The 13,807-nt window shown below is 35.5% G+C and overlaps 1 protein-coding gene across 1 annotated transcript in view; it reads right to left on the reverse strand.

The window, feature by feature from the left end:
* The window catches only part of KLHL1 (kelch like family member 1), a 481,913-nt gene that overhangs the window by 124,788 nt on the left and 343,318 nt on the right, over nt 1–13,807 (reverse strand). The window contains exon 6 of the mRNA XM_061133331.1: nt 12,100–12,286. Within this exon, the coding sequence (XP_060989314.1) occupies nt 12,100–12,286 (187 nt within the window). The remainder of the gene's footprint in view (nt 1–12,099; nt 12,287–13,807) is intronic.

Below are 13,807 nucleotides of genomic sequence, written 5' to 3' on the forward strand. Positions count from 1 at the left end.
CTGGATTGGCAAGATCCCCTGGAGAAGGTAATGGCAACCCACTCCAGTATTCTTGCCTGGGAAATCCCATGGACAGAAGAGCCTAGCAAGTTACAATACATGGAGACACAGAGTCAGACACAACTTAGAGACTAAACAACAATATATTGAACAAGGAGTTAAAATCCAAACCAGCAAACAAAAGCCCAGGACCAGATGGCTTCACAGCTGAATTCTACCAAAAATTTAGAGAAGAGCTAACACCTATCTTACTCAAACTCTTCCAGAAAATTGCAGAAGAAGGTAAGCTTCCAAACTCATTCTATGAGGCCACCATCACCCTAATTCCAAAACCAGACAAAGATGCCACAAAAAAAGAAAACTACAGGCCAATATCACTGATGAACATAGATGCAAAAATCCTTAACAAAATTCTAGCAAACAGAATCCAACAACATATTAAAAAAATCATACACCATGACCAAGTGGGCTTTATCCCAGGAATGCAAGGATTCTTTAATATCCACAAATCAATCAATGTAATACACCACATTAACAAATTGAAAGATAAAAACCATATGATTATCTCAATAGATGCAGAGAAAGCCTTTGACAAAATTCAACACTCATTTATGATTAAAACTCTCCAAAAAGCAGGAATAGAAGGAACATACCTCAACATAATAAAAGCTATATATGACAAACCCACAGCAAGCATCACCCTCAATGGTGAAAAATTGAAAGCATTTCCCCTGAAATCAGGAACAAGACAAGGGTGCCCACTCTCACCACTACAATTCAACATAGTGTTGGAAGTTCTGGCCACAGCAATCAGAGCAGAAAAAGAAGTAAAAGGAATCCAGATAGGAAAAGAAGAAGTAAAACTCTCACTGTTTGCAGATGACATGATCCTCTACATAGAAAACCCTAAAGACTCTACCAGAAAATTACTAGAGCTAATCAATGAATATAGTAAAGTTGCAGGATATAAAATTAACACACAGAAATCCCTTGCATTCCTATATACTGACAATGAAAAAACAGACAGAGAAATTAAGGAAACAATATCATTCACCATTGCAACAAAAAGAATAAAATACTTAGGAGTATATCTACCTAAAGAAACAAAGGACCTATACATAGAGAACTATAAAACACTGATGAAAGAAATCAAAGAGGACAAAAACAGATGGAGAAACATACCGTGTTCATGGATAGGAAGAATTAATATTGTCAAAATGGCTATTCTACCCAAAGCCGTCTATAGATTCAATGCAATCCCTATCAAGCTACCAACGGTATTTTTCACAGAACTAGACCAAAGAATTTCACAATTTGTATGGAAATACAAAAAACCTCGAATAGCCAAAGTAATCTTGAGAAAGAAGAATGGAGCTGGAGGAATCAACCTGCCTGACTTCAGACTCTACTACAAAGCCACAGTCATCAAGACAGTATGGTACTGGCACAAAGACAGAAATATAGATCAATGGAACAGAATAGAAAGCCCAGAGTTAAATCCACGAACTTATGGACACCTTATCTTTGACAAAGGAGGCAAGGATATACAATGGAAAAAAGACAACCTCTTTAACAAGTGGTGCTGGGAAAACTGGTCAACCACTTGTAAAAGAATGAAACTAGAACACTTTCTAACACCATACACAAAAATAAACTCAAAATGGATTAAAGATCTAAATGTAAGACCAGAAACTATAAAACTCCTAGAGGAGAACATAGGCAAAACACTCTCCGACATAAATCAAAGCAAGATCCTCTATGACCCACCTCCCAGAATATTGGAAATAAAAGCAAAACTAAACAAATGGGACCTAATGAAACTTAAAAGCTTTTGCACTACAAAGGAAACTATAAGTAAGGTGAAAAGACAGCCCTCAGATTGGGAGAAAATTATAGCAAATGAAGCAACAGACAAAGGATTAATCTCAAAAGTATACAAGCAACTCCTGCAGCTCAATTCCAGAAAAATAAATGACCCAATCAAAAAATGGGCCAAAGAACTAAACAGACATTTCTCCAAAGAAGACATACAGATGGCTAACAAACACATGAAAGGATGCTCAACATCACTCATTATTAGAGAAATGCAAATCAAAACCACAATGAGGTACCATTACACACCAGTCAGGATGGCTGCTATCCAAAAGTCTATAAGCAATAAATGCTGGAGAGGGTGTGGAGAAAAGGGAACCCTCTTACACTGTTGGTGGGAATGCAAACTAGTACAGCCACTATGGAAAACAGTGTGGAGATTTCTTAAAAAACTGGAAATAGAACTGCCATATGACCCAGCAATCCCACTTCTGGGCATACACACTGAGGAAACCAGATCTGAAAGAGACACGTGCACCCCAATGTTCATCACAGCACTGTTTATAATAGCCAGGACATGGAAGCAACCTAGATGCCCATCAGCAGATGAATGGATAAGGAAGCTGTGGTACATATACACCATGGAATATTACTCAGCCATTAAAAAGAATTCATTTGAACCAGTCCTAATGAGATGGATGAAGCTGGAGCCCCTTATACAGAGTGAAGTAAGCCAGAAAGATAAAGAACATTACAGCATACTGACACATGTATATGGAATTTAGAAAGATGATAACGATAACCCTATATGCAGAACAGAAAAAGAGACACAGAAATACAGAACAGACTTTTGAACTTTGTGGGAGAATGTGAGGGTGGGATATTTCAAAAGAACAGCATGTATACTATCTATGGTGAAACAGATCACCAGCCCAGGTGGGATGCACGAGACAAGTGCTCCGGCCTGGTGTACTGGGAAGACCCAGAGTAATCGGGTGGAGAGGGAGGTGGGAGGGGGGATCGGGATTGGGAATACATGTAAATCCATGGCTGATTCATATCAATGTATGACAAAACCCACTGGAAAAAAAAAATAATAATAATAAAAAAATAAAAAATTAAAAAAAAAAAGAAAAAAAAAATCCAAACTATAGGAACAAAACATAAAGCTCAATATCAAAAATATATATCTCATTAAATAATATGCAGAGGACCTAAATAAATATGTTTCCAAGTAAAATATATTAATGGACGTGAGACACATGAGACAATGTTCAACATCATCAGGGAAACGCAAATAGAAATCAATGTGCTATCATCTTACACCTGTCAGAATGGCTGTCATTTAAAAGACAACAAATGACACATATTGGTGAAGGTATAGAGGAAAAATAATCTTTGTGCACTGTTCTGGGGAATGTAAATTGGTGCAGTTACAGTGAAAAACACTATGAGGTTTCCTTCAAAAATTAAAAATAGAACTTCCTTATTATCTGACAGTTTCACTTCTTGGTATTTACCTGAAGAAAACAAAAACACTAAATCAAAAAGATATATGGATTCCTCTGTTCATTGTAAGATTATTTACAATAGCCAAAATATGGAAACAACTGAAGTGTCCATAGATAGATGAATGAATACAAAAAATGTGGTATACATATACAATGAAATAATACTTAGTCATGATAAATGAAATCATGCCATTTCAAAAACATTGATGGATCTAGAGGACAATGTGCTAAGTGAAATAAATCAGACAGAGAAAGACATATATGGTATGATTTCACTTAAATGCTTAATCCAAAGGAAAATCAAATGAACAAGTAAAAGAGAAAGACTCATACAGATAGCAAACAGCTGGTTGCCAGAAGGGAAGGCAGTGGAGGGTTGGGCAAAATATGTGAGGAGGCTTAAAAGGAGTAAATTCCCTGTGATAAATGTTACAGGGATATACTATACTACATAAGGAACTTAATAATACCATAATATTATTGGATGTTATAAATGGTTACTAGAGTTACTGTTGTCCTCATTTCACAATGTGTTTAATGTATTACAAAATCACTATACTGTAACCTGAACCTAACATAATGTGCTATTTTAGCATAATATCAAAACTGCACTTAAATCAAAATCTATCCATCTATCTATATATATGTCATTGATGAAATAATTTTATCATTCCCAAACAATCAGTTACAGAGGATAAATAACATAGATTCATGATAATTGTTGAATCTTTATCACAATAATTGAAGGATCTTTTGGGGAAAATTATTCAGGTAACGGCAAGTTTTATTTATAGTTTGCCTTTAAAAATCTCCCAAAGATTATAAATAAAGGAGAATTTCATAGTTATAAAAAGTTTACACTGACAAATAGTATATATATGCATATACTTTTGAGTTTTCATTTTGGATATTTACTAATATTAGTTAAATAGGTTGTAATTTAAGTATGGCGGACATTTACTGAAAGTCTACTCTAAGTAATGATTCTTTCTGTTAGAAATGTAAGGTTTCTGTCTCTAAGTTGCTTAAAATTTTGAAAAGGAAATTAATCTATTATATTAGAATGCATATACTCTTGAATTTATACTAACAGTTCTGGATTTTTGCAAATAATGCTTCAGATCAAAGATATGTATCAATTTCTATTTAAGCTCAGACATGAATTTGAATTGCATTTGCTATAGGAAGAATAAGTAAGGATTCAAATGGTTGAGTCATCATCTACATTGTAATGAGAACTGTTTTATTTTATTACCTGACATAATTTAATACTTTGAGGTAGACTTATTATCTTCCCTTTAGAGATGTGGAAGTTACATGTGAATATATATTATCAAATTTCTGAATACTCAGAAGCTATCTAACTTTGTTATCTAACAATGTTAACTTTGTAAACATGTAACAAGTGGGAAAATGTCAGGTCTGCTAATAGCTTAATTCTAAACAAAATCCTTATTCTCCAAAAAGTACAGGGCATAAAACAAGTAAAACAATCTATGGAGAAAAAAATCAAGGTACAAAAGAACATAGAACATGAAACTCTGCTCAATGTTATGTGCCAGCCTAGATGGGAGGGCAGTTTGGGGGAGAAAGGATACACGTATCCTTTGCTGTTCACCTGAAACTACCACAACATTGTTAATTGGCTATGCCCCAATACAAAATTAAATTTGTTTTTAATTTATTTAAATTTAAAAATTTAAATATATATATATATTTTTTTTTTTTTTGCAAAAAAAAAAAAAAAAAAAGATGCAAAAGGAAAAGAAAGACTCTGATTATTAGAGAATAGAAGAGGTGACAGAGTGCCCTCTAATTAAAATACCAGTAAAACTGGTCAAATTGCAATGCAGTTTTTGCTTTACTGGACTTAAATGCAAGGGAAAAAACTCCAAGAAAGTCTGGAGTTGAATAATTGAAGAACAGTGAGGTGAAACCTGGCATAGACATTGCTGAGTACAAAAGCCTGCATTTCCTTGGAGCAGTTGTCTTCACCTATGATAGAATCTAAAACATTTGCTTTGGGCCTAAAATGAGGAGGGGGGATGAATGATCCAGAGATTTCGCATCAAGCCCAGGTCCATCTAGTCAAAGGTATGATTTTTCCAGTAGCCATGTATGGATGTGAGAGTGGGATAAAGAAAGCTGGATAGTTGGATAGAGTATGGATACAGAAAGCTGAGCACTGAAGAACTGGTGCTTTTGAACTGTGGTGTTGAAGACTCTTGAGAGTTCCTTGGACTGCAAGGATATCAAACCAGTCCATCCTAAAGGAAGTCAGTCCTGAATATTCACTGGAAGGACTGAAGCTGAAGCTGAAGCTCCAATACTGTGGCCACCTGATGTAAAGAAATGACTTATTGGAAAAGACTCTGATGCTGGGAAAGCTTGAAGGCAGGAGGAGAAGGGGATGACAGAGAATGAGATGGTTGGATGGCATCACCAACTCAGTGGACATGAGTTTGAGCAAGCTCTGGGAATTGGTGACGGACAGGGAAGCCTGGTGTGCAGCAGCCCATGGGGTCGCAAAGAGTCGGACATGACTGAGCGACTGAACTGAACTGATGAGACTCAAGAACTGAGTCAGAGTTCTTGGTTGGAGCTGACCCATGCACGCTGGAGGAAAGTGTGAAAGGATTTTAATCTAAAATGGAACCAGAAAATATGAAATGGAGAATCTCAATGCATGCACCCTTAGGAAGATGACAGAAGAACTCAGAGACTCATTTCTCACAAATGCCTAATTTAAAACCCAAAGTTTACCAGTGACCATCTTCCAAGAATCTCTTACTATCCTTAAGATAATAAACGAGCTTCTTGGACTCTGCCCTCTTTGCACTGCTTGCCCATAAATACAGCCCACTCCAAATCCTCAATGGGCTAGCTTGTAGTTTCCTAGAGATTGCATTTCCCAAATTGCAATAACTGTACTATTCCAGTGTAAGCTCAATTTCTGATATTTCTCAGTTTACGTCTGTGTTTAGGTTGATACATCTCCAATTACGACCCTGAATACTCCAGAGAGTAATGAAATTAACTGTAAATTCAAAATAATCTTACCCAACAATCAAGGTATAACACTGATATAAATGTCAGAAATAACAATCAACAGACTTAGACTTTCAAGCTTTTAGAAGTTAGTTACTAGCTACAGGATAAAAAATAAAACTATGAACTATTTAAAGTAACAATAGATGAAATTAAAAAAAAAAAAAAAAGTAAAATGGGAACATCATCATATATATCTCAAAAAAAAAAATTCAAAGAGAAGTTCCAGAAATGCACCATGTTGAAATCATCAAGCCAAATTCACAAGGGCCTCTGCTGCTAACTATGATGCTTTAGTTTGTATCAAATGAACTATCTCCACAAAAGTAACTATAAGGCAACAGTCTTCAAACAAAAATTTTAGCTGTTTAAAGACATTAGAGACTAAAAAAGATTGTTAACACTTAGGAGGACAAATCCAAAATAGAAGCAATGTGCACTGAATTGAATCTAACATTCTTTGCCATTTCCCCCCCTCTGCTGCTGCTGCTTCTTTGCTTCAGGAATGTCTGACTCTGTGCAACCCCATGGATTGCAGCGTGCCAGGCTCCTCTGTCCATGGGATTCTCTAGGTAAGGATACTAGAGTGAGTTTCCATGCCCTCCTCCAGGGCATAAAACCATGGTCTCCTTCATTACAGACAGATTATTTACCATTGAGCCCCATCAGAAGTGACTGATTCACAGGCAGTGCTATTTAATCGAGAGCCCTTGAAGTACTTGCTGGTCCTGGGTTCTTGGCAACCTTGGGGGGCTGTTGTTCTAGCTGTTTAGCTGTTAAGTTGTGTCTGACTTTTTGTGACTGCATGGACTATAGCCTAGTAGGCTCCTCTGTCCATGGGATTTCCCAGGCAAGAATACTGGAGCGGGTTGCCATTTCCTTCTCTAGAGGATCTTCCCTTCTCAGGGATTGAACCCCCATCTCCTGAATTGACAGTTGAATTCTTTACCACTGAGCCACCAGCGGAGCTCTCATGGGGCTGGGGAGACGCTAATTGTAGCCCAGGGCAATCAAAGTAGTCAGGATTTTAGACTCAGAGAAAACCATGAAAAGCCATCATTGCTTGTCTTCTGGGCATTTGCTGACTTATAAGATACACAAGGAAAGACAGAAATTCGTGCAGAAAGTGGAAGCTAAGATGCTAAAAATTAGATAGAACTGGTTCTTCTGAGGTGAAAATAAAATGGCACACAGGACCGGCCAAAGACTAATGACCTTTCTATAAATAATGAAGGCAAACCAGGAGTAGGGCAGCCCTCACAGATACTACATCTTAATCTCAAATCACTCAATGCTTGTTTGGAAGACAGTATTTTGATATTACCTAAGTGTCTTCCAAAAAGGAAATAAATTATCTTTGAAAGGACATAAGGTTTTCCATAGCCTGCTTTTGTTCTCATATATGATATTCATCATTTGCTCAGAAATTGTTAGGTATGGTATGCTACCTACTAGATGTTTACAGTAAACTTGTAAGATATTTAAAGTATTCCTTATAAAATGCACAAAATGAGTAAAGCACCTCATAAGTTATTTCTATTGAATTTTATACCATGTACTATAGGCAGATAGTTCAAGAAATTAAATTAAAATATGTAATAATTGAAAAAATAGAAACTAATGTCAGTCTTCATTATTACATTTAATGAATAAATACATGAAGAATTAAAAATACAAAAAGAAAAATTCAGTCCCATTATTATTATTGGATGGCATCACTGACTCAGTGGATTTGAGTTTAAGCAAGCTCAGGAAGTTGGTAATGGACAGGGAAGCCTGGCATGCTGCAGTCCATGGAGTCTCAAAGAGTCGAACATGGCTGAATGACTGAACTGAAATATGCCCTAAATTAGGCTTCCCTGGTGTCTCAGACGGTAAAGAATCTGACTACAATGCTCGATTGATCCCTGGGTCAAGAAGATCCCCTGGAGAATCGAATGGCTACCCGCTCCAGTATTCTTGCCTAGAGAATTCCATGGACAGAGGAGCCTGGGAGGCTACAGTCCATGGGGTCGCAAAGAGTGGAAAACGAATGAGTGACTAACATTTTCACTTTATTATATTTTTAAAGATATATTCTTCAGTATATTACAGTTATGGCAGCGAATCAATCATACTTTCTAAGACATATTGCTAACTTCATTTATGTCTTGATTCTTTTCTCTCAAATGAATTATATGATTCCCAATTCTTGAACGTTGTTTGTATTGGTGCAAAAGGCATTTGAAAGTGAAAGTGAAAGTTTCTCAGTCCTGTCCAACTCTTTGTGACCCCATGGACTGAGACCCTATGTCCATCACCAACTTCTGGAGCTTGCTCTGGAGCTTGCTTCTAGAGTTCTCCAGGCCAGAATACTGGAGTGGGTAGCTTTTCCCTTCTCCAAGGGGATCGTCCCAACCCAGGGGTCGAACCCAGGTCTCCTGCACTGCAGATGTATTCTTTATCAGCTGAGCCCCAAGAAGCCCAATACATAATGCTATTCATATAAATGCCATTATATGAATATCTTGTTGTCCTAGCTTCACTTGTGTGTCACATCACTATTAAGTCATAGAATCCCTATAGTCTATGACCCCAAAGTTTCTAGATGGCTTGACCTTAGTCTATAATGTGATGAGGAAAGTCAGCGCAGTGTGCTACAGAGTTTTCTGATGTCCTCTTTGGCACTAATCAAACATGTTGGAATTCCTTGTATTTAGCCTCTTTACATTTAATCACTGTAGTTGCTACAGAAACACACTATAGTATTGAGAAAGGGTAAATTAGATTGAGATTTTAAGTGATATTCCTAATCATCTGATTAAATAGTCATCTGATTGCAAAGGCTACTTTCTACACTTGGAACATCGCTTTCGATGATGTCTAGATTTCAAATCAGAATCTATCTTGCTAAGCCTTTCCCTGAAGTGCACTGTGTCTTTCCTCCACTACCATGCTGATTTTACTTCTCCACTGGCTATATTTCAGCCAGAAAGGATTTCTCCTTGGTTTTGAAGATGTCACGCTTCTCTAGCTGTAAATCTTCACATCTGATGTAGCTCTAGTCTAGAATTTGCCACCACGCCTATTCTACCGTTCTAATGATGTTCTAAGCTAATGTCTCACTATCCTTTAGACTTCAGCTAAGAACAGCAACAATGAACACTTTCTCTGTACTTCTCTACTTTCCTAGACTAGACTAGGTTAGCACCCAGACATTATAGATATTGTACTCACAAATTCATTCTTCTCAAGCTCATTTTATTCACAAATATTTTGTTTACTGTTCACTTTCCCAGATTAACTTGGCAGCTCTGTGAGGTAGGGGTGCCTGTGTGCGTGCTCAGTCACTTCAGTTGTGTCTGACTCTGTGAGACCCCATGGACCATAAACCCAGCAGGCTCCTCTGTCCATGGGGTTCTCCAGGCAAGAATACTGGACTGGGTTGCCATTTCCTCCTCCAAGGGACCTTCCCAACCGAAGGATGGAACCTGCCTCTCTTGTGTCTCCCTGCATTGGCAGGTGGGATTTTTACCAGTAACGCCACATAAGAAGCCCGTGAGGTAGGGGTAGTAATTCATAATGTTCAACATGGTACACAACTTCTTAACACAGAGCCTGGAACAAAATGGATGTGCAGGAAAATGCATCAGTGTAGGGTGCATGTACTTCCATGTGAATATAAGAAGAAAAAGGAGAGAAAAATGCTCTGAAGTTTTGCAATGTCTACAGAAAATCTACAGGGGTTGTACTCATAGCTTATCCATGCTATAGAATATCACCTGAATCCCAGTAATTATAGAACTGAAGAGGAACTCAGTAAAATGTTTATATAGCCTTATAAGGCACAATATAAATATGTAAAAAATTCCAAAAAAACACACTAAGTATTCTAGATCATTGTATTCTAAGATATGGTGTCATTATCATTATATTGCTTTATTTTTCAAATCAGTCATGCAAAATAAAGTATAATTTTTGCTACATTTTTTCTTTTGATTTCTCTGCCTCTTTTTACAATTTCCTTTTCCTCATTATCTTTCAAGAAATCACAATTTTAAGATAAAATCGTAATGCTCATTTAGAGATAACACAAGTTAATAAGGTTTAGAAAACATTTTTTAAGCAGTAAAAGCATGATGCAAATACAATGATTACCTTGAAAATGTCCTAGTTGTTTAAATCTCCTGAAACATTGGCTTCTCTAAATTTCTGCTATGGCAGGAAAGCTAGGTTCTCTGAGGTTTGGTATTAAGTGTCAGATTTTTATCTAAGTTATGGGATATATTTAACATCCAATTCCTAGAGGGTTGTGGATATGGTAAGAATTCCTAAAGGTTCCGTCAATTTTTTTTTTCCTGTTTTATCTCTGACTTAATCAGATTAATCTCTGACTTAATCTGACTAATTTTTTATAAGCACTTTGTTTTATCACACTCTTTTAATCCTTTGGACCAGTGATCCCCAACCTTTTTGTCACCAGGGACTGATTTTGTGAACCAGGATTGGGGGAATGGTTTGGGAATGATGGCAAACAGCTTAACTCAGTGTAACCCCTGTACTCATATTTCTTTATGCTATGGCAATTGTATTTAAAGCCACTAAATTTTAAAATTTAAATTAGCCATGTCTTTTGGCTAATTAATAGGATAATGACTTTTATATTGATGTTAATTTTTATATTGATGTTAATCGTTTACTGTTTAATCCTAGCCACAGGCTTGCCTGATTCAATCACTGTTCTTTTTTTCTTTATTTTTAAATGAAATGTGCAGATGTACAAATGGAATTAATCTTATATGGGCATTCTTTCTGTAGAATGCAGTGCTCTTTAAAAGCAAATATCATAAATTTGAACTTAAATTGTTATATACATGTATAAAATCACTGCCCATTTATCAAATCTGAGACTTACTATAAAGTGTACCTGCTTCTGTTTTAAGAAATGAAAAAAATATTTCATGTGGAAAAAAGAAAATTAAACTTGAAAATGACACCTGCCAAGTCAGTACCCTCAGTGATAATTGTCTATTTTTCCAGCTTCTGTGCATGTGTCCATGCTGTCACTTCAGTCATGTCTGACTTTTTGTACCCCTGTGAATGGTAGCCCACCGAGCTCCCTGGCCCGGGATTCTGCAGGCAGAATATTGGAGTGGGTTGCCATGCCCTCCTTCAGGGGATCTTCCTAACCCAGGAATGGAACCCACTTCTCTTATGTCTCCTGCATTGGCAGTCAGGTTCTTTACCACCGTGCTTCCTGGGAAGCCCTCTGGCTTCTGTAAGACATTCTAAATTCTTCAAAAGCAGAGACTCTCTTTTTCATAAATGTTACTCTCAGCAAGCATAGGGCTGACACATTGCATTTAGAAATAGAAACACATTTTACTTTAGTTAGACTAGAAGAGAATATAAATATACTTACTTAGAATAGAAATACATTTTTCAAGATATCCAACAAATCATTTGGTCTGTGTTTTGTAAGTAAGTGCTTTCAATCTTTTTATTTTATTCCATATGAAATCTTGTACATAATGCAAAGAGATTAAAGATTTAAAGATGATAAACAGAAGCAGCAACTACAGATTGAAAAAAGGAAAAATGAGGCATCATAATTTTTTCCTAAACCTAAAATTTTAATGAATAAAGGTAAGTTTCTGTGAAGTTTGTTGGTATTATGCAGATTACAATAGTAAATTCATGTTATGGCATGATGCCAGGTGTATATTATTAAAGATCTGGAACTAAATACCTTTGTTGTTATCCATGCCTCCCACAGCATACAGAGTTCCAACTGTAGATTTTCTAGGTTTCGTTCTTGGACTTTGCATTAAAGTTCTTCTTTCTGGCAACAGATGGTACTTCATTGCTTCTAGAATCAGCTTTTGACATTCCAGATCATTCTTAAATAGTGCATGGTTTTCTAGGTCTGCCAATATCTGTGAATAATACACATTCATGTTAATAATGCTTTTTATAGTATGAGCATAAGATATCTAATTAGAAAATTAGAGGCTTAGTACCTTTGATATTGCCCTTATACTGACAGGGATGCAAAATATAATAAGGATTGATTACACTGAGAAATAAATATGAGTAAAATGCATGGCTAAGGAAAACAGAAAAGATATTATTTTTGATTCCATATTATTTATTATTATTTGGCCATTCAGAGTACAAAGAAACTTCTAAATATCACTTTTCAGTTTAATTTCCTTTTTATAAAATCTGTTCATAAATCAAATATAGTTGCCTTTTTGGCCATAAACATTTCTGGTAAAGTAGATTAAAAAAAAATTATTCAACAAATTAGCCCCTAACAAACCTATCATGAGTATTCACATACTTTAATGTATTCCAAGCATACTTTAAAGCTTTTAAAGTTTTAAAAGATATAATACTTTAAGATGTTCAAGCATAGTTTAAATCCCTTTCAAATTAAAATGATTCAATAAGACCCAGAGGAATCGGGTGGAGAGGGAGGTGGGAGGGGGGATCGGGATTGGGAATACATGTAAATCCATGGCTGATTCATATCAATGTATGACAAAACCCACTGGGAAAAAAAAATAATAAAAAAAAAAATAATAAAATAAAATGATTCAATAAAAATAGAAAATTATACTCATAACATCTTTTTAATTATGCAAATCTTTGAAAAACTATACTTCAGGCAAAGTTATAGTTTCCAATAATGAAACTAAAATAAATAAATAAAAATTACCAAAAATCCAACACCTAAGGGAGACCAGAACTTTATGCTATAGTATTCCTCTTTTCTATAAAAAGTTATCATCTCCACAAATTCTTTTTCTGTACATTTCTTTGAATATATCCAAAGTGTCTTTTACTTTCCTCTTTCTCTGTCCTTCTTTGCATTTTCTTTTTCCTTGACTCTTTTAGTATCATATTCTCTTTTTTTGTTCATGAAACTTACTTTATTTCAAGAGAGTTAAATATGTCGCACGGATTTAGAAAACATGTAAGTAGAAACTTTGACAATGACTCACTGATCTTTTCTTCTGATTGGTAAGACACTGTACCACATTGGTACATAAATGTTTACTGAGTGAATAAGTTAATAAATGATGACAACATATAATTTAGGAATTGATTTGAACCATAATCAAATAAATTTATTTAACTATTATATAAATTACTGTTGGAAGTATAAGAGAGAACACAAAAACATATCAGGTGCTTGATTATTCTCCAATTTAAAAATGGTGCTACTAAGTAGAAAAAACAAAAAAGAAGAAGAAGAATTATTAGAGTTACTAGGTGCTTTGGAATATACAAAAGAAGATGTTTAATTAGAGTCTTGCTTGTACTTTTTTTCTCATATACTAAAATTTTGTTGCCTTTCTACCCGTTTCTTAAGGGACTACTATTTTGCTTGTAAAATATTAATAAATAGAAACATTAATGAAATAGATTTGAGGAAATAGAGGGGGGATCGT

This window comes from Dama dama, chromosome 30 (assembly GCF_033118175.1).
Source record: "Dama dama isolate Ldn47 chromosome 30, ASM3311817v1, whole genome shotgun sequence".
Taxonomy (NCBI): Eukaryota; Metazoa; Chordata; class Mammalia; order Artiodactyla; family Cervidae; genus Dama; species Dama dama.